This window comes from Euleptes europaea, chromosome 19 (genome assembly GCF_029931775.1).
Source record: "Euleptes europaea isolate rEulEur1 chromosome 19, rEulEur1.hap1, whole genome shotgun sequence".
NCBI lineage: Eukaryota > Metazoa > Chordata > Lepidosauria > Squamata > Sphaerodactylidae > Euleptes > Euleptes europaea.
Window position 1 is genome coordinate 24,127,847 of NC_079330.1, and position 21,230 is coordinate 24,149,076.

A 21,230-nucleotide genomic window follows, 5' to 3' on the forward strand; every position below is an offset into this window, starting at 1 on the left:
GGGTCTGCGAGAACTAAACTAAGGTCCGCGAAACAAAGTTATCAACCCATAATAAATTAATATTTTCAATTAAAGGTTTTCTATTATAAAAATATATATTCAAATATTATTCTAAGTTTAATGTTTAACTAACAGTTATGATTAAAGTTTATTTTCAAATTGTCGGAATTTTTATTTTGGACCTTGGGGTCCCTGCACCGGACAAAAAAGTCCTAGTGGTCCCTGGTCAAAAAAAGGTTGGGAACCACTGATGTAGGGCACTGGTTCCCAACCGGGGGTCCACGGACCCCCAGGGGTCCGCGAGAACTAAACTAAAGTCCGTGAAACAAAGTTATGAACCCATAATAAATTAATATTTTCAATTAAAGGTTTTCTATTATAATATATATATATATTCAAATATTATTCTAAGTTTAATGTTTAACCGTTATGATTAAAGTTTATTTTCAAACTGTCGAAAGTTTTATTTTGGACCTTGGGGTCCCTGCACCGGACAAAAAAGTCCTAGTGGTCCCTGGTCAAAAAAAGGTTGGGAACCACTGGTGTAGGGCACTGGTTCCCAACCGGGGGTCCACGGACCCCCAGGGGTCCGCGAGAACTAAACTAAGGTCCGCGAAACAAAGTTATCAACCCATAATAAATTAATATTTTCAATTAAAGGTTTTCTATTATAAAATATATATATATATATTCAAATATTATTCTAAGTTAAATGTTTAACTGTTATGATTAAAGTTTATTTTCAAATTGTCGGAATTTTTATTTTGGACCTTGGGGTCCCTGCACCGGACAAAAAAGTCCTAGTGGTCCCTGGTCAAAAAAAGGTCGGGAACCACTGATGTAGGGCACTGGTTCCCAGGGGTCTGCGAGAACTAAACTAAGGTCCGCGAAACAAAGTTATCAACCCATAATAAATTAATATTTTCAATTAAAGGTTTTCTATTATAATATATATATATATATATATTCAAATATTATTCTAAGTTTAATGTTTAACAGTTATGATTAAAGTTTATTTTCAAATTGTCGGAATTTTTATTTTGGACCTTGGGGTCCCTGCACCGGACAAAAAAGTCCTAGTGGTCCCTGGTCAAAAAAAGGTTGGGAACCACTGATGTAGGGCACTGGTTCCCAACCGGGGGTCCACGGACCCCCAGGGGTCCGCGAGAACTAAACTAAAGTCCGTGAAACAAAGTTATGAACCCATAATAAATTAATATTTTCAATTAAAGGTTTTCTATTATAATATATATATATATATTCAAATATTATTCTAAGTTTAATGTTTAACCGTTATGATTAAAGTTTATTTTCAAACTGTCGAAAGTTTTATTTTGGACCTTGGGGTCCCTGCACCGGACAAAAAAGTCCTAGTGGTCCCTGGTCAAAAAAAGGTTGGGAACCACTGGTGTAGGGCACTGGTTCCCAACCGGGGGTCCACGGACCCCCAGGGGTCCGCGAGAACTAAACTAAGGTCCGCGAAACAAAGTTATCAACCCATAATAAATTAATATTTTCAATTAAAGGTTTTCTATTATAAAATATATATATATATATTCAAATATTATTCTAAGTTAAATGTTTAACTGTTATGATTAAAGTTTATTTTCAAATTGTCGGAATTTTTATTTTGGACCTTGGGGTCCCTGCACCGGACAAAAAAGTCCTAGTGGTCCCTGGTCAAAAAAAGGTTGGGAACCACTGATGTAGGGCACTGGTTCCCAGGGGTCTGCGAGAACTAAACTAAGGTCCGCGAAACAAAGTTATCAACCCATAATAAATTAATATTTTCAATTAAAGGTTTTCTATTATAATATATATATATATATATATTCAAATATTATTCTAAGTTTAATGTTTAACAGTTATGATTAAAGTTTATTTTCAAATTGTCGGAATTTTTATTTTGGACCTTGGGGTCCCTGCACCGGACAAAAAAGTCCTAGTGGTCCCTGGTCAAAAAAAGGTTGGGAACCACTGATGTAGGGCACTGGTTCCCAGGGGTCTGCGAGAACTAAACTAAGGTCCGCAAAACAAAGTTATCAACCCATAATAAATTAATATTTTCAATTAAAGGTTTTCTATTATAAAATATATATATATATATATTCAAATATTATTCTAAGTTTAATGTTTAACCGTTATGATTAAAGTTTATTTTCAAATTGTCGGAATTTTTATTTTGGACCTTGGGGTCCCTGCACCGGACAAAAAAGTCCTAGTGGTCCCTGGTCAAAAAAAGGTCGGGAACCACTGAATAGGGTCACATTGGGTTTGGGTTTGATGAGGCCCTAAGCCAGGGGTGGGGAACCTTTTTCCTGCCAAGGGCCGTTTGGATATTTATAACATCATTCGGGGGCCGTACAAAATTATCAACTTAAAAATTAGCCTGCTGTATTTGGTCAGACGTTTAGCCAAGGGGCACGACCGGAGACGGCTCCGAGGGTCTGCCACGTAGAGCGACTCGCTTTTGAGCTCTGCTGTCTCCAGCTGGGCCCAAGAGATTGAGGCAGGGCAGCATCCTTCTGAGCTAGAGATCTGCCAGGACCCATGAAGGGCCAGACCAAATGATTTCAAGGGGCTTATACAGCCCCCGGGCCTGACGTTCCCCACCCCTGCCCTAAGCTGTTGATGGGGCCCTTTCTATGTCCTGAGAAGAGGTACAACAGCTTGACCTGCATTCAGCTGTGCTGCGCTGCTGTCTGCAGCTGCATGCTACATGTTGCCATGCAACCAGTCCGTGCGGAATGGAGGCACCCTATATATAGAAATTAGCAAGCTGAAATGGTCTGTATTATTGTATTAAATTCCAATGACAATAACGCAGTAGGAGGTTGATAGTTCAAGCAGTTTATTAGGCCCAATCGATACACAGTTGGTCCTTGTGGGTTATCCGGGCTGTGTGACCGTGGTCTTGGTATTTTCTTTCCTGATGTTTCGCCAGCAGCTGTGGCAGGCATCTTCAGAGGAGTAACACTGAAGGACAGTGTCTCTCAGTGTCAAGTGTGTAGGAAGAGTAATATATAGTCAGAAAGGGGTAGGGTTTGAGCTGAATCATTGTCCTGCAAAAAGTATCAAAGGACAATGATTCAGCTCAAATCCTACCCCTTTCTGACTATATATTACTCTTCCTACACACTTGACACTGAGAGACCCTGTCCTTCAGTGTTACTCCTCTGAAGATGCCTGCCACAGCTGCAGGCGAAACGTCAGCGAAGAAAATACCAAGACAGTGGTCACACAGCCCGGATAACCTACAAGGACCAACTTATACCCTGGGCTTAGCATCTTTATAAGTGTGAGAATGCGGACTGAGTATAAAAGCATACATTTCAGATAATAATGAAGATTATAGGCATTACAAAACCAGTGATATTTTAGGGAGCAGGCTAGCAGGCGGGGCCCATTACTTACATCATAGGAGCCTACACAACACAAAACACTGTTGCTGTATGTAGGTTTTATTTTTTTATTTTTTATCTTCCATTTTGGAAATGTACATCCAGTTGTTGTTTTTCCTTTAAATTTTTTCGGGGCCCCAAGAGAGTGGGGCCCTAAGCTATAGCTTGTTTAGCTTATACGTAAATCCAGCACTGGTCACATTTGATGCTCGCTCACAGCTCTTTTTTAAAATGCGACTTTAAAAATGCCTATTCACTAGGGTTGCCAGCCTCCAGGTACTAAATACTAACTTGAGCTGCTTATAATACAGTTAATCAAATATATGCTGCCACAATGGTTTATATTTTTCAAAAAAAGAAGAATGACACTACTCACATTTGCATCTTTGAGTGTTGCACCATACAGCGTAAAAGCGGCAACCGGGATAATGAAGACGGCATCATAAACACACACAGAAATTGCCATGTTAAATGAGTGAAGAAATTTATTTTGAAACCGGAAATTGTACCGGAATCCTGTCTCGTCGTTGTTATACTATACCTTCATACCGCGTTGCAACACTCAAGGATGCAAATGTGAATAGTGTCATTCTAATTTTTTTGAAAAATATAAGCCATTGTGGCTGCATATGTTTGATTAACCTCCAGGTACTAGCTGGTAATCTCCTGCTATTACAAATCATTTCCAGCCCATGGAGATCCGTTCACCTGGAGAAAATGGCCACTTTGGCAATTGGATTCTATGGCATTGAAGTCCCTCCCCAAACCCCGCCCTCCTCAGGCTCCACCCCAAAAACCTCCCGCTGGTGGGGAAGGGAGACCTGGCAACCCTACTATTCACTATCCCGATGCAAAAAGAGAAATTCAGCCCCCACACACACACTCGCCTGACCCTTCGTTCCTGCTTGCATAGCCATTAGCATGTGCATAGCTAACGCGCCGCTATTGTTTTGCACGGTTCCTTCAGGGGATTCTCAGCTGCAGCGGAGCAAATACAAAAGGTCGTGTTAAAGGGGCTCTTGAGTAATGCGAAGCAGGTATGCACCAGCTTTGCAGTCACTTCCAGAATGACGTTTCAGCATGAAAAATTAAAAAAATATATATTCGGGGTACTTCAGCCTGGAACGCGCTGCTAAGTAGCATGCAAAAATGGCCCTTGTCTTTTAAGGCCATTTATGCTTGGTAATTAGCAGCGCATTCCAGACAGAAGTGCCCCGCGTATTTTTAAAAAAGTTCTTCATGCTGAACCGTCATTTAGGAAGTGACTGCGAAGTCGGCGCATACCTGCTTCGCATTACTTAAGAGCCCCTTTAACGTGACCTTTTGTATTTGCTCCACCCCCAAACTGAAGCATTTACTGAAGGAACCCTGAAAAATCACAACCGCTGCTTAGCTATGCAAACAACCATTGCCAATAGTTTTGCAAATGAAGGAGCAGGCAAGTGTGTGTGGGGGGGTAGAATTTCTCTTGCATCAGGACCGTGAATAGGCATTTTAAAGGTCGCATTTTAAAAAAGAGCTTTGAGCGAGCATCGAAATTGACCCTGCATAAATGTCCCAGTGCGATCCTAGGGCGAGTTGCTCCAGTTTGAATCCACTGATTTCCATCCCCTGTGTAGGATTGTGCTGTTAGGAAGCAGCCCAAACCTGCCTGCCCCTCTAGGGCCACATATATTTATTTACTGAGTTACTAAGCTTATGGTCCACCTTTCTTGTTGGGGTTCAAGGTGGATGACAGAATGAGAAATCAGGAGAATAAATCTGGATTGAAAAAATAGAAATGTGTAATAAAGTGGGCATGTTTGCGAAGGATAGGGCTATCCGTGGCTACTAGTCAAAATAGATACTAGTCATGATGCATACCTATTCTCTCCAGGATCAGAGGAGCATGGCCATTATATTCGGTGCTGTGGAACACAGGCAGGATAATGCTGCTGCAGTCGTCTTGTTTGTGGGCCCTGGTTGGCCATTGTGTGACCAGGCTGCTGGACATGATGGGCCTTGGTCTGATCCAGCAGGGCTTTTCTTATGTTCTTAAAGGAATGTAATAGCTAAAATAAAGAGTACAATGGTTTTTTTTTACAATAAACTGCCTTTGAAAGACCCAGACATTGAACCTGCTATCCCTCTCCATTTATAAAAAGTGCTCTGCTCCTGCACAATTTCGTTTGACTACAACCCTTCCTTTATTTAAAAACGCCTTTGTTTATTAATAATAGCAAAATCTAAATATTGCCTTTAACCTTGCAACCTTAAACGGAGTTACAGCCTTTGAAGGTTTAGAAGGGCGTGAGTCCTTCTGGCAATTAACGTATAAATAGGTAGGCATGCTTTGCTGCTTTTCTCAGACACCTTGGAAAGGCTTTTATTCACCGCAGAAAGGATTTTATCACACCTCTGTCATTCTGCAGAAGGAACAATACAGAAATTACCATGAGAGTATTTTTATGAAGGGATTGGAACTGGAGTGTAATAAAATAGGGCAGGACGCTTTTATAAGGGATGAAGAGGTAAAGGTAGTCTCCTGTGCAAGCACCTGGTCATTCCTGACCCATGGGGTGACGTCACATCCCGACGTTTACTAGGCAGACTATGTTTACGGGGTGGTTTGCCAGTGCCTTCCCCAGTAGCCTACACTTTAACCCAGCAAGCTGTGAACTCATTTTACCAACCTCGGAAGGATGGAAGGCTGAGTCAACCTTGAGCAGGGGACGTGGGCGGGCCTCAACGGCAGAAACAGGCAGGAGGGAGCAGAAAGGTACTCCCCGCCAACACACGCACGCACCCAGGCCCTCAACGCCACTTGCTCAGCAATCCCACATAAGCAGCCTCAGCCATTTACCCGTGCCACTTTTGGGCAGTCCAAGCACTCCCTGCTCGTACGTTGTCTCCGCTAGCTTTTACAACATCCCTGCAAGGTAGGTCAGTGTTATCTCCATATTGCGGGGGTGGGGAGCTGAGAGTGGCTTGCCTAAGGTCAGAGAAGTGGGTGGCAGAGGCAAGAGCTGAATTGCAGCACTGCTATAGGGATGCACGCTTGCCAGAGAGGAAACCCTATGAAATGAAGCAGGGTTGGCTTGAGAGTAAACATGCATTAGATCAGCACTCTTAACCACTCTCAATTCAGAGTACGCAGTATTTGTAAATTGCTTACATGCCCCAAGCATTAATAAACTCTCTAAAATCTAGTTAAGCTTCTCATAACAAAACATAGATTTTAAGATAAAAGGAGATACAGTAGGTTAGGGAAATTTACTGCATGTAAAGAGAGAGAGAGCCTTACTAACAAACAGGTTTCTTCTTTCCCCCCATACATTACCACCACACAAAGTACATATGAACACATAAAGCTGCCTTATACTGCATCAGACTCTTGCTCCATCAAAGTCAGTATTGTCTGCGCTGGCTCCAGGGTCTCAGGCAGAGGTCTTTCCTATTACCTACTGCTACATCCTTTACCTGGAGATGTCAGGGATTGAATCCGGGACCTTCTGCATGCCAAGCAGATGCTCTACCACTGAGCCACGGACCCTCCATATTTCTATAGCACATGTATATACAGCATCATAGCACATCCGTATTCAGAAAAGGAAGAGGCACTAGAGATCATATTGCAAATGTACATTGGTTACTGGAGCATACGAGAGAATAGCAGAAGAAAATCAACTTGTGTTTTGTAGATTACAGCAAAGCTTTTGACTGTGTGGGTCAGGAAAAGCCATGGTTGCAGCAGGAAAAGAGGAAGACCCAATATGAGAAGGATTGACTCTATAAATGGCAAACCACTTCTGAACATGTCTTGCTTTGAAAAACCCACCAGGGGTCAACATGTCAGATGCGACTTGATAGCAAAAAAAAAAAAAAAAAGCATTAATAATGGTCAGCACAATTTCTTCTATGTTTAAATGAGTTGTTGTTATATATGTATATTATATACATTGATGATATACATATATATAACAAAAATCTATATAATATATGGGAGCGTCATTTTGCACTTTTGTCCCTTCAAAATAAATTCTCTTTTGTACTGTCAACAAGGGGTCATTAACAGGTGGTTTTTTGCAGAAACTTTGTGAGCCCAGAGAATTCTGTTTTTACTCAGGGTTTTCTTTCTACCCACTTCTTGCAAAATATGCAGAGGAAAAATAGGAATGACCAGTTCACATGAACACATGAAGCTGCCTTCTACTGAATCAGACCCTTGGTCCATCGAAGTCAGTATTGTCTACTCAGACCGGTAGCAGCTCTCCAGGGTCTCAGGCAGAGGTCTTTCACATCACCTTCCTGCCTAGTCCCTTTAACTGGAGATGCCTAGGATTGAACCTGGGACCTTCTGCATGCCAAGCACATGCTGTACCATTGAGCCACAGCCCCTCCCACAGCCAGGTGGAACCTTAATAACAAACTCCAGTATTTGAACTAAGGTGATTCTTACCCTGCTGGATTTCATCTTTGTGGCACTGAAGTCCAAAAGCTCTTGTGAACCCTTTGCCTACTTGGATTCATCAAACACCAAATTTGGATGCCTAGAAGTGGCACAAGCCCTGACCTGAATGGCCCAGGCTAGCCTGATCTCATCAGATCTCAAGCTAAGCAGGGTCGGCCCTGGTTAGTAATTGGATGGGAGATAGGGCTGCCAACCTCCAGGAGGGTGGCTGGAGATCTCCCGCTATTGTAAGTGATCTCCAGGCAACAGAAATCAGTTCCCCTGGAGAAAATGACCACTTTGGCAATTGGACTCTATGGCATTGAAGTCCCTCCCCTCTCTAAACCCCACCCTCCTCAGGCTCCACCCTCAAAATCTCCAGGTATTTCCCAACTCAGAGCTGGAAACCCTAATGGGAGACCACCAAGCAATACCAGGGTTGCTATGCATAAGAAGGCAATGGCGTGGTGTAGAGGTTAAGAACTGTGGTTTGGAGCGGTGGACTCTAATCTGGAGAACCGAGTTTGATTCCCCACTGCTCCACATGAGCAGTTGACTCTAATCTGGTGAACTGGGTTGGTTTCACCACTCCTACACATGAAGCCAGCTGGATGACCTTGGGCTGGTCACAGCTCTCTCAGCCTCTCCTACCTCACAGGGTGTCTGTTGTGGGGAGGGGAAGGGAAGGTGATTGTAAGCCGGTTTGATTCTCTCTTAAGTGGTAGAGAAAGTCAGCATATAAAAACCAACTACTACTCCTTCTTTAGTTTCTTGCCTTGAAAACCCTATGGGGTTGCCATAAGTCAGCTAGGACTTGACGGCCCTTTACACACAGAGAAGAGACACACACAAACAGCTGGTCTGAAAAACTAATCTCATCTGCTACTTAAAAAAAATTATTGCATTTTTAAGGAGAAAGAAAGAAAGAAAGAAAGAAAGAAAGAAAGAAAGAAAGAAAGAAAGAAAGAAAGAAAGAAAGAAAGGAAGGAAGGAAGGAAGGAAGGAAGGAAGGAAGGAAGGGGGAGACAAGATAACATTGTTGGGTTGGTATCCATTCCAAGCCCTCATCAACATGAAATTTTCTGACATAATTTTACTTGCAAAAATATTTTCTGATAGGGTATGAGCTGTGGCTCACAAAAGCTCATACCCTACCAGAAAATATTTTTGTTAGTCTTTAAGGTGCTACTGGACTCTTGCCCTTTTCTACTACTGCAGACAGACTAACACGGCTACCCACTGTGAATAATTTTACTTCTTTCTATGCAGCTTTAGGAGAGGTGAAAAAAGATCTAAACTTCTCATATTTGTCATTGTTGTGAATAATTCCTTAAAATATATACCCTTGCTCTTGTGTGTGTGTGTAAAGTGCCGTTAAGTCACAGCCGACTTATGGCGACCCCTTATGGGGTTTTCATGGCAAGAGACTAACAGAGGTGGTTTGCCAGTGCCTTCCTCTGCCCAGCAACCCCTGGTATTCCTAGGCGGTCTCCCATCCAAATACTAACCAGGGCCAACCCTGCTTAGCTTCTGAGATCTGATGAGATCAGGCTAGCCTGGGCAATCCAGGTCAGGGAACCCTTGCTCTTTCTGGCCTATAAAGTTCTTCTATGAAACTAACAACTGTAAACTCGACTTCATCTAACTTTAAAATATCTGCTCTGTTCACATATGAAATTTAATGTTACCACTAGTTTAACACATATCTATTATAGAAAGGTTGCCATCTCTGTTCATGTTCCTCCATCATCTTTTTTCGAAGCAAGTTCGTTAGTTTTGCCATTCAAACATTTTTGTAATCCCCTCTTTTAGCATTGGTGTCTTCTTTTCTTTCCAGTATTTTTCAAATAATCTGCTACTTTTAAATTGCTTGATTTGTTGCGGATTGTGACATTTTTCTCTATATGTTAGATGTTTGGGGGATCTGTAAGTTGCAAAGTGCCCTAACCTGGATGGCCCAGGCTAGCCAGATCTGGTCAGCTCTTGGAAGCAAAGCAGGGTCTGCCTTGGTTGATATTTGAATGGCAGAGCAGCAAGGAAATGCAGGGTTGCTGCGCAGAGGCAGGCCATGGCAAACCACCTCCCTTCCTCTCTTGCCTTGAAAACCCCCTAAAAGTTTGCCATAAGTCAACCGCAACTTGACAGCACTTTCTACCCACCACCACCACAAAGTTGCAAAGCAAGGCTAGGGTTTCATTCTTTTCAAGGATTGCTGTTGGTGCCGACTTCTTCCAATAATGATGTTTTTTGGACACCCCCATGGTGGCCAGTGTCTCTGCAGGAAAGCCTATTCCACAGTCACACAAGCATTTCAGCCCCCCCCTTCCGAACTGCCCGCCCCAGACCCTATAAGCCTCCTTTCCCTTGGGCCCACCCCTCTTCATGCGTCAGGCCCAAGGATGAATGGAGACTGGCTCTCTGTTCCCGTCACTGGCAGCCAAAATCCACCCCTCCCATCACTTATTAGAAGGTGGGATGGGGTGCTCATCTCTGCAGGAAAGCCTATTCCACAGTCACGTCAGCATTTCAGCCCCCCTCCCCATTGTGAGAAGCTCCTTTGGTAGGGTTGCCAACCTCCAGGTGGTAGCTGGAGACCTCCCACTATTACAACTGATCTCCAGCTGACAGAGATCAGTTCACCTGGAGAAAATGGCTTCTTTGGCCATTGGATGTAGGGTTGCCAGGTCCCTCTTCACCATGGGGGGGAGTTTGGGGAGGGGAAGGACTCCAATGCCATAGAGTCCAATTGCCAAAGTGGCCATTTTCTCCAGGGGAACTGATCTCTGTTGGCTCTGGAGATCATTTGTAATAGCAGGAGATCTCCAGCTACTACCCGGAGGTTCAAAAAAGACCTCGTGCTGTAATTAGCACTGTTTGGACAGGAATATGGACATTTATACCATATAAAACTGTGTACTGTTGTTGTAATATTGTGGTATCTACTCTGTGTATTGAAGTGGCATATATTATGCATCGCTGTGAATAATTACATCTAGAGACAACTGTATATAGTAAAAGCAACTTATAGTAGCAATTTATTGTGACATTCTTGCATACAACATTTAAGAATATAATTGCAACAATATATTTGTTATATTTAGCCATCAGTGCTGGTTGTTTCACCACCTGGAGGTTGGCAACCCTAATTGGACTCTAGGCGTTGAAGTCCCTCCCCTCCCCAAACCCCGCCCTGCTCATGCTCCGCCCCCCAAAATCTCCAGGTATTTCCGCAACCCCTATCCTTTGGATGAGAGAGCAGTGGGTGGAGGATGTGTCAACTGCCCCGTTGTGGGCTAGTAGCTTATCCACGGCATAATCAGCAAGGAGTTGCAACAGAAGGCAAGCATGAGGTCGCCTTGCTCGGCGGAAGGCCCCAGGGCTGTGCTTGGCTCGACGCCCATCAAGAGGCATCACTTGTAGCAAATGCACCGCTTTCGAAAAGAAACGTTTAACCTGCGGTCTGCTGACAAGCAGCATTCTGGGTGGAACAAAGGGGTATCAGACAAGTTCAACAAGTCTGGGAATCTGTGTGGCTGGAAGATTTGGAGCTGTGTGACAACCCTGGAGTAAAATACCCCTCCTGAGCCAAAGTCACCTTGGAAAGAACAAGTCTGCATTTTCCAACAAGCAGAAGGGGTGGGGACTGGGGTGGGGAAAAGAAACAGGAATTCCTTCCTTTGAGGCCTCTGGTCAGTTCCTTCCCACTAGGGTTGCCAGCCTCCAGGTAGTAGCTGGAGATGTCCCACTATTACAACTGATCCCCAGCCGATAGAGATCAGTTCACCTGGAGAAAATGGCCGCTTTGGCAATTGGACTCTATGGTACTGAAGTCCCTCCCTTCCCCAAACCTCGCCCTCCTCAGGCTCCGCCCCCAAAATCTCCAGGTATTTCCCAACCTGGAGCTGGCAAACCTACTTCCCACCTATTTGGAGCTACAGGGGGTGATTTACATGCTAGCCAAGCAACAAAGGGAAACTAAAGCATCTTTTTTCTGCTTTGTTAACATTGAGGACAAGGTTGTTTTTTTTAATTTAGAAAGAGCAATGCTTTGATTAACTTTGCTCAGGTGTCATCAGACATGGATGGACTAGACATTTGATCCGCCTTTCAATTTTTAAAATCAGTGGCTTTAATTGCAAATACAATTACATTTTTCTTTGTATTAAATTTGTGTTGGTGGCCCTTTTGTGTGAGTGTTCAGTGCCGTCAAGTCACTTCTGACTCATGGCGAACCTATGAATCAATGACCTCCAAAACATTCTACCTTTAATAGCCGTGCTCCAGACTTGCAAAATGAAAGTTGTGGCTTCCTTAATTGTGTCAATCCATCTCATGTTGGGTCTTCCTCTTTACCTGCTGCGTTCAGCTTTTCCTAGCATTTGGCCCTTTTGCTCCATGTAAAAAGCCTAAAGGGTACATGCTCACCACACAACAAATGAGGAAACCCTTGCTCAGATTTTAATTACTAAGGCTGGCTCAACACATAACATTTGGCTCCATGGTCAGCATGAGTTAGAGGGTGGTGGCTGGAGAAAGCGTAGCTGATTCTTATTAACACACTGAAGTCTTGATCCAAATCAGAAGCTGTATGTGGCTGAAAATTAATGTATAAACAAAATTACTGGGGTTGTCCGGGCGGTAAACAGCCCTGGAAAGAATGGTTTTGTTTCCAAGACAGAATTAGTAATTAGGAGGAAGAAGAAGAAGAAGAAGAAGAAGAAGAAGAGTTGGTTTTTATACGCTGACTTTCCTCTATCGCTTAAGGAAGAATCAAACTAGCTTACAATCACCTTCCCTTCCCCTCCCCACAACAGACACCCTGTGAGGTAGGTGGGGCTGAGAGAGTTCAGAGAGAACTGTGACTAGCCCAAGGTCACCCAGCTGGCTTCATGCGTAGGAGTGGGGAAACAAATCCAATTCACCAGATTAATGTCCGCTGCTCATGTGGAGAAGCAGGGAATCAAACCCGGTTCTCCAAACCACCACTCTTAACCACCACACCATGCTGACACCACGCTGGATTAAAATGGAAGCCCCATCTGTGTAAGTTTGGGGTGGCAGATCAGGCTAGACAGGCTAGACAGCTAAACTCGTTGAGGTCCTGTAACCTGGGACCTTGGTCAGCGGAATAAATCTCCCATTCCTTTGGTAAAACAAAGGTGCCTACAAGGGTTGTTCCCTACAGTCCCAGCCTGTGAGTTGGGGTGGCAGGCTTCATTAGTCTGGTGGGTAATAAATATGCAACATCACAGGATTGTTGTGAAGATATCATGCAGGATCTCCATTGGGGAGAAAGGCGGGAATTAAGGAGGCTATGAGAAAAGTACTCACATTTCCCACTCCACAGGGTAACATGGTCCCATGTACATTTGCCCTAACAGAGTACATAACAAGGTTGATTCAGGTTTGAAAACCGGGGGGGGGGGAAGGGGGGTTAAACCCTCCCTCCCTGTGCACTGAAGTCTTGATCCAAATCAGACCCTCTGTGAGCCTGAAAATGAATGTTTAAACAAAATTGCTGGAAGCTCTGACCAGGGGATGATAGAGAGGTAAAAACAGCCCTGGAAAAGCACCCTGCCACCCGGTCTGCCCTCCAATGGGCTGGGGGGGGGGAGAGAAGTGAGAAAGAGGAGGCTCTCCCCCCACTCTGGTGCGGGGTTGGGGCTGTTGGCTTGCAGCTGCAACTTTGCAGAAGGCTGGGGCTGCTGTAGGGTTGCCAACCTCCAGGTACTCAAACCAGTAATTTTAACTGTAGGTATAGTTGTAATCAAAAACACAGTGGTAGGCTATATAAATAAACTAAATGTGTTGTATTTAAAGCATATAACATGTGGCATGAAAAAAGCAAATAGTTTTTGTTATATGTACATTATTATTTCCATAATGTAACATAAATACACATCAACAACAACAAAATGCTGCAGAGCAGGCGTTAACGGAAATACATATAGATATAGCAACGTCTTCTTCTTGAATTAAGTATTATAGGCTGTTGTCCGTTTGGTAGTGGTACAGGATGCCGGTAAATGTCTGTTTCAAATCTTCTTCAGTTACCCCAATAATTCACGGAAGCCTTATTCAATTCAATTCAACGTCTGGGTTTGTGTATATACCTCAGAAACGCTTTAGCTGTTAATTACCTTGTTTTCCTTTTATCCCTTGAAGCTCCTTGATCAATTGATCTTGAGCAGCATATATCTAGTGTTGGAGGGACATAAGGACTGAAACAAATCTTGCCACTGCCAATGTAGCCTTGGGGTCCCTGTCGCTTAGTAAAAAAGGCATTATGTCAGTCACAGAGGCATTGAATTTGTATATTAAAAGGGGGGAAGCTGTTAATTACAACGCCAGCATTATTAATTGGAAATTCCTAATAAACAGTTATAGGTTATTTACAATAAAGTTAAGTTTTCATACTCTCATGTCCTTACATATGATTCATTCTTTATCACAGTAACTTGTGAGGTCAGACCTGACAAAGATTCTATCTTGTTCACAGTCATATAGCTGATAGTTAACATCATATTTAAGTACATATTAGTTAGATCCCAGGTGCAAGAAAGGTGGTTACAGAAAAGAGGTGAGGTCATTCATCATGTTTAACCCTTTAGGTGTCACACAATCAAAAAGATGTACAAAATGTGCTTCTTATCTATATCGGTCCTTTGATATTTCTTAGGCAAAAATTGCCAGACTGCAAAATTTGTTAAATCATCCTCAGAGTGTTTGAATCGAGTAAAATGTTCTATGACGGATGCGTCCATCATGTGATTTCTGATTCGTGAGTGGTGCTCCCCAATTCTCAATTTTAGGGGGCGTACTGTCTTACCGGCATAAATTAATTTGCATGGGCAAATTAAAACATAAATCACATTCATAGAATTACAATTTGTGAAATGACGCAGTTCAAATTTAAAGCCGGTATCCTCCCAAGTAGGAGCCCCGTGGCGCAGAGTGTTAAGCGGCAGTACTACAGTCAAAAGCTCTGCTCACGACCTGAGTTCGATCCCAACGGAAGTAGGTTTCAGGTAGCCAGCTCAAGGTTGACTCAGCCTTCCATCCTTCCGAGGTCGGTGAAATGAGTACCCAGCTTGCTGGGGGTAAAGGGAAGATGACTGGGGAAGGCACTGGCAAACCACCCCGCAAACAAAGTCTGCCTAGAAAACGTCGAGATGTGACGTCACCCCATGGGTCAGGAATGACCCGGTGCTTGCACAGGGGACCTTTACTTTACTTTTATCCTCCCAAGTAAAACTTTTTACAGGCAGGGAGAAGCAGCATACTGCACATGATCCACAAGAATGGTGGCCGACTGCCCTTGTTGTGGGTGGAGTTTTTGTTAAGTCTGTGTAAATCAGCAAGTCTCTTAAAGAGACAGTCCATTTCAACCCTATTAAGGGCAATTCTGAACAGCCTGTTATTCCTTGTACTATGTGCCAATGCTTAAAAATAATGTTTAATTTTGTTGGCTAGAGGTTTGTAACTGAAGGAGGCAGTCAATTTTTGCATATGGCGTTCCTTAGGAGTAAAAAGAGTAGAGCGGTTTACACTGTTGGCTTTTTTTTTTCACCAAATCAATAATGTGTGGAGGGTAGCCCCTCCCTATCAGGACTTCCTTTAAGTTTGTCGTCACGGTCTCATAATCCTCTATTTTAGTAGCATTTCTTTTCAAATGTAAAAATTGCCCATAGGGTAAGTTATTTTTTAAGAAAAGAGGATTATGTGAATCATAATGTGGGAGCACTCCCTTATCAGTAGGTTTCTTGTAAGGTGTAACCCACAGTTTTCCTTGTGCGTCTACGTTTACCACGGTGTCTAAAAAAGGAAGATTAGATGCATCGACTTTGTGGTCAAATTGAATGTGTGCATCATGCTGATTGATCCTATTAATAAATGTTTCACAATTCTGCATATTATCAAACAGCATAATCAAGTCATCCACAAAACGGCGGTAAAACAATACATGGTGTTTAAAGATCTCATTAACATAAATAAATTTTTCCTCATAAGAAATCATATGAATGTTAGCCACGGATGGTGCCACCGTTGAACCCATCGCAACCTCTTTAACTTGCTGGTATATATCATCCTCAAATCTAAAGTAGTTATTTTCAAAGAGTAAGTCCAGCAGATCTAATAAGAAATGTATTGGAGGGTCTTGTTCAGTCCTACTCTTGAGTAATCTTTCAATTTCAGCACGTCTTCAAGTGGTACATTAGTGTACAAGGATCTAACATCCAACATGGCGATAACAGCCCCCGGTTTTTTTGGGGTGTTTTCTATTTCTTTAATAAACTGTGTGGTGTCTAATATATATAAAGGAGTTCTTGTGGAAAAATTGTGGAGATGACTTTCTAAGTACTTCGAAATGTGATCTAATGGACTGTTCATACCGGAGACTATGGGGCGTCCGGGAGGTGAAAAGAGGTTATTCCTGTCCACAGGAGGGGTGTGGATCGCCAGGCTTAGATCCTTTTGAGCTAGAGATCTGCCAGGACCCACGAAGGGCCAGACCAAATTATTTTGTGGGCCTTAAATGGCTCCCGGGCCTGAAGTTCCCCATTCCTGCTCTACGGTATTGTATCCAGGGAGCGGAGCCATCTAGACGTCCACATGGGGCTGTAACCCAGGAGAATCACACAGGCTGCTGCAGTACATGAGAATCTTAGGTTCAGTCCTCAGCCACAATCTCACCGGTGAAAAGGCTGGGAAGATGCGTATACTGGAGGGCAGGGCAGGCAGGGAGGACCCGTTATTTTTTCCAGGCAGTAGCCAAGTTCCAGAGGCCCAGTGGGTCTCATGATATGTGTGGCTGTTAGTGCCTGCTTGTTATTTCCCTACCAGACCAGCTGTCCTGAGCATCGTGCAGCTGGTGAATTGGTCAGTGGGAGGGAACCCAGCAGTAAATAAGAGGAGAGAGGCAGGGCGGAGCCCACATTGTCAAGAGGTTGACGCATCTACTTTGTGGCAAAGCTGACTTTGGGAGTGTTCTCCTTGGCCTCAGGACTCGAATGCAGGAGCCCAGACGAGCACTCAGACAGCCACCCCCCTTGCCCGAGCGCAGTCAGCATGAGTGCGTGAATCTGTCCCTGATAGGGTTGCCAGCCTCCAGGTACTCAGCAAAACAGTAGCACTGTGACTAAATGGAACTAACAATCTCAAACATAGAACAATACCGATCTCAAACTAGAATGATATATATTGAATATTACAGACAATACAAAAAACCCTTCTAGGTGCAAAGCATCAGATGGGTACAAGGAGAAAAATCAAGCAATTAATAAACCTAATGTGCCCCAATAAACTTTTCTGTATATTTGATACATAATTTCCCGAAGGCACATTGGGAAAGGCACAAGCTCAGTACAAACAGTGCATAACAAAAATGAAGCGAATGGCGAGAAGAGCATACGGTCTAGGTCCCCTTTCACATCAAAGTTTCTTCAGTCGCACGTTCATTCACTGAGAAAATATAAACTCCAGCCAGTGCTGAAAGATGCACGTGATCACAGTTGCTCTATGTGTAAAATTCACATCACTTGTAAGAAATGTATATCATATTGTTCACGGACAATCTATTAGTCTGCCGATAGAGATCAGTTCACCTGAGGAAAATGGCTGCTTTGGCAATTGGACTCTATGACATTGAAGTCCCTCCCCTCCTCAAACCCTGCCCTCCTCAGGCTCTGCCCCCAAACCTCCCGCCGGTTGTGAAGAGGGACCTGGCAACCCTACATCCAAAGGCCCTGGAGAGGTTGCACAGGGAATTCATGGAGGGAAAATGGGGGCCATGGTAGGAAATACCTGGAGATTTTGGGGCAGGAGCCTGAGGAGGGCAGGGTTTGGAGAGGGGAGGGACTTCAATGCCATAGAGTCCAATTGCCAAAGCGGCCATTTTCTCCAGGGGAACATCTCTCTGTCACCTGGAGATCAGTTGCAATAGCAGGAGATCTCCAGCCACCACCTGGAGGTTGGCAACCCTACCCATGAATGAAAGCTCCCATTTCTGGGGTGGAACATCTCTACTTTGATCTCTCCTGCTTAGTCCGTAGATGGCAGCAAGACATCTTTGTTGAAGAAGGGCTTTGTTTTTGCTCTTCTACCTAATTTCCAAATGGCAAAATTGCTCCATCGCACACTACCACACCCTTCCCTGTGCATCAATTACACCTTAGTAGGCTGCCGATTCCGCATCCGGGTGCATTCAGAAGAGCCAAGCCAGCTCAATTTCTCCATTCGTGTTCCTAGGGGAGGGACACAGGTCTGGTTGCCAAGATATGAACCAATAGTGCAGGTTGGATGCTGTGCAGGTATGGAGGTGTGGCTGATGCAGCCCGATGCAGGAGGTGGTGGGGCAAACTGGTTCCTAGTTGCAGACAGCTGTCTCTATTCCAGGAGGGAAGCTCAAGCAGAGCCACGTTCCAGGGAATGAAAAGCTCCTTCTAGGTGAGTAATCGCTGTGGACAATCCCCTCCCTGCACGCTATGCAAAGGAGCTCCCTTCTCGGCTGCCTCGGCAAATGTTGGCGGTACTCCTTCCACCCTTTGTCAGGGCAGCACAAAGGGTTCTCTTCACCATTACAGACCCGTGACAACCCTATGAGGTAGGCTAGTCTGAGACAGCGTGGTAGAGAAAAGCGGCTTCCCCATCTCCAGCCGCCCTAGTTCTGGAGCTGCTACTGCATCTCACATGCTGGGAATCTCACCTGCTCTTTAAGAATTGGCTGTTGCCCCCCTCCCCATCACTTGGTTAGGGTCACCAGGTCCCCCCTGGCCACCAGCAGGAGATGGGGGCGTAGGGTTGCCAGATCCAGGTTGGGAAACTCCTGGAGCTTTGGAGATGGAGCCTGGGGAGGACAGAGGCCTCAGGGGGTACAATGCCAGAGAGTTCACCTCCAAAGCATCCATTTTCTGATTTCTGTAGCTATAATTCTGGGGGATCCCCAGGTCCCACCTGGAAGCTGGCATCCCTACACCTGGTGCCTCTATTTTCAAGAAGGCAGGAAGCAAGGGGGGCAGGTAAAAGTGATCTTTCCCTTCTGATGCAAAAAGACCCACCCCCCAAAGGCTTCTGACCGAAACTGCAGGCAGCCAAGGAGGCCATTAGACATGGCTTCTTCTGTGCTCCCTTTCTATCTGGACCTGGCATCCACAACTGGCAGGGGGGGAAAACAGCAGAAAAGCAGCTTCCTTAAGAAGGAAAGCCATTCCTAAAACCTCTTCTTCTTTTCTGGGATTCAGCCTTGAAGTATGGAGAAAGGAGGCGACTTCATTACGCAGCAAGTCTGCCTGGAGGAGGACATGGGGGATGGAGAGTGAGTATTGGTGGGGCATGGGTTTTATTGGGGGGGGCGGTCCTTGCTAATTTGTCTGTGTGTGGACTTCATAGGACCCCCCCTTCAGAGGAATGCCTTTCCAGATCTACAGAACGGCACTAGAGAAAGATATGTGTTGGGGAGAATGATCAAAAGGCATAGTGTCTTGCAGACTGAGCAGGATACCTTCTCTAGAGAAAGCAACTTCTGATTTTTCGACATGCTGCTCGGCCAAGAGGGCTCCCAGCTGTTCCAACTGATCCTATTTCCCAGGGATTATTTGGGGGGGGGGTACTTGTCCCTGGTAAATTGCTACCCAGTTCTTGCCTTTTGGTAGATGCCTTTTTTTTTTAGAGCCAGTGTGGTGTAGTGGTTAAGGTATCAGACTAGGATCTGGGAAACCCAGGTTCGAATCCCCATTCACACTATGGAAGCTTGCTGGGTGACCTTGGACCAGTTACACACTTTCAGCCTTGACCCTGGCAAGTATTTGGATGGGAAACCTCCAAGGAATACCAGGGTCGTGATGAGGAGGCAGGCAATGGCAAACCACCTCTGAACGTCTCTTGCCTTGAAAACCCTATAGGGCAGTGATGGCGAACCTTTTAGAGACCGAGTGCCCAAACTGCAAATCAAAACCCACTTATTTATCACAAAGTGCCAACATGGCAATTTAACCTGAATACAGAGGTTTTAGTTTAGAAAAGACAACTCATACATTAACATCCCCACTTCATCCCATGCTAGCGGAGTCTCTCTGCACAGGATCACACGGCTGGACAGTCTCTGGGGGGGGTGCCCCTCACCTTATAGAGCGCAGGTACAGGTAGAGTGCAGGTACAGGTAAGGGGTGCATTGCTGGAAGTCGCTCAGGGTCTCGGCTGGCGTGTAGCAAAGCTGGAAGATGGGCAGGCCACGCTTGCAGCGCTGCAGGCAGGAGGCACACCGCAGGACGCGCCCGAAGAGCTCCAGCTCAGCCAGCCCCTCGTCCGTCACGGCGCCGGGGCCCAGCTCTCCAAAGGCCGGCTCCCTGAGCCAGGGCTCCCCCGGCGCCTCACCGGTACTGCCGGTGCACTCCTGGTGGCAGTGCGCCTCGCTGTCGCGCAGCAGTTGGTGGAGGCGCAGGCTGGCCTCCAGGGCGCTGATGCTCTCCTTCCAGCCTTCACCCTCATACTGCTCCAGCTAGTAGGTGTGCTGCAGCGGCAGCAGCTTGGCCACCGGGAAGCCGTGGAAGCTGTACTTCTCGTACTGCGCTCTGGCCAGGGCAGCCAGCAGCAGCAGCAGCCCCCAGCTTCGCTGTTCCATGCCCGCCCCGCCGCCGCCACCTGCTGCTGCTCCGGGGCCACTCAGAGGCCCATCGGGAGGCTCCGGGAAGCAGAGGGGAAAGGAAGGCAGGAAGCAGGCCTGGGCGGATCCCGCAGGGTCTTGGCATGGCGGGCAGGCGAGGGGAAGGACCAAATGGCCAAAACGCATGGGAGGTTTTGCCTTGGATTTGCAACTGTCTAGATGTGCTGGGGTGATAGCGCGCTTGCCCACAGAGAGGGCTCTGCGTGCCCCCTCTGGCTTGCGTGCCATAGGTTCGCCACCACTGCTATAGGGTCACCATATGTCAGCTGCGACTTGATGGCAAAAAAGAAAGAAAGATGCCTTTTTGACTGAAACTTTGTTAGCACAAGCTACCAGAGCTGACATTCTTCAGAGTTCAGCTGTCTGCCCAAAGCTTGTCAAAAGTTAGATTTCCAAGTGGGAGTATGTGTGGAATGGCTGCATCCTGTAAATGTGTGCTCTTGAATCCTCCCAGCACACCCTGCCATTTTCACACACAGCAAGTGTCGAGCTGTGGGGAAGGGCTGTAGGTCGGTGGTAGAGCATCTGCTTGGCATGCAGAAGGCCCCAGGTTCAATCCCCGACATCTCCATGGAAGGTGATGTGAAAGTCCTCTGTGGGAGACCCTGAAAGAGCTGCTACCAGTCTGAGTAGACAATACTGACCTTGATGAAGGCAGCTTCGTGCATTAATGTGATAGTGCAGGCGTCCCCAACATGGTGCCCACCAACACCTTTCGTGGGGTCCATCAAATGTTTTT

General features: G+C 45.3%; 1 protein-coding gene across 1 annotated transcript in view; it reads left to right on the forward strand.

Moving 5' to 3' along the window:
• The first annotated feature begins 19,079 nt into the window (after positions 1-19,079).
• Positions 19,080-21,230, forward strand: part of LOC130491286 (apoptosis-inducing factor 3-like) — a 36,449-nt gene continuing 34,298 nt past the window's right edge. Inside the window, exon 1 of the mRNA XM_056864997.1 lies at positions 19,080-19,144. Coding sequence (XP_056720975.1) covers positions 19,080-19,144 — 65 coding nt within the window. The remainder of the gene's footprint in view (positions 19,145-21,230) is intronic.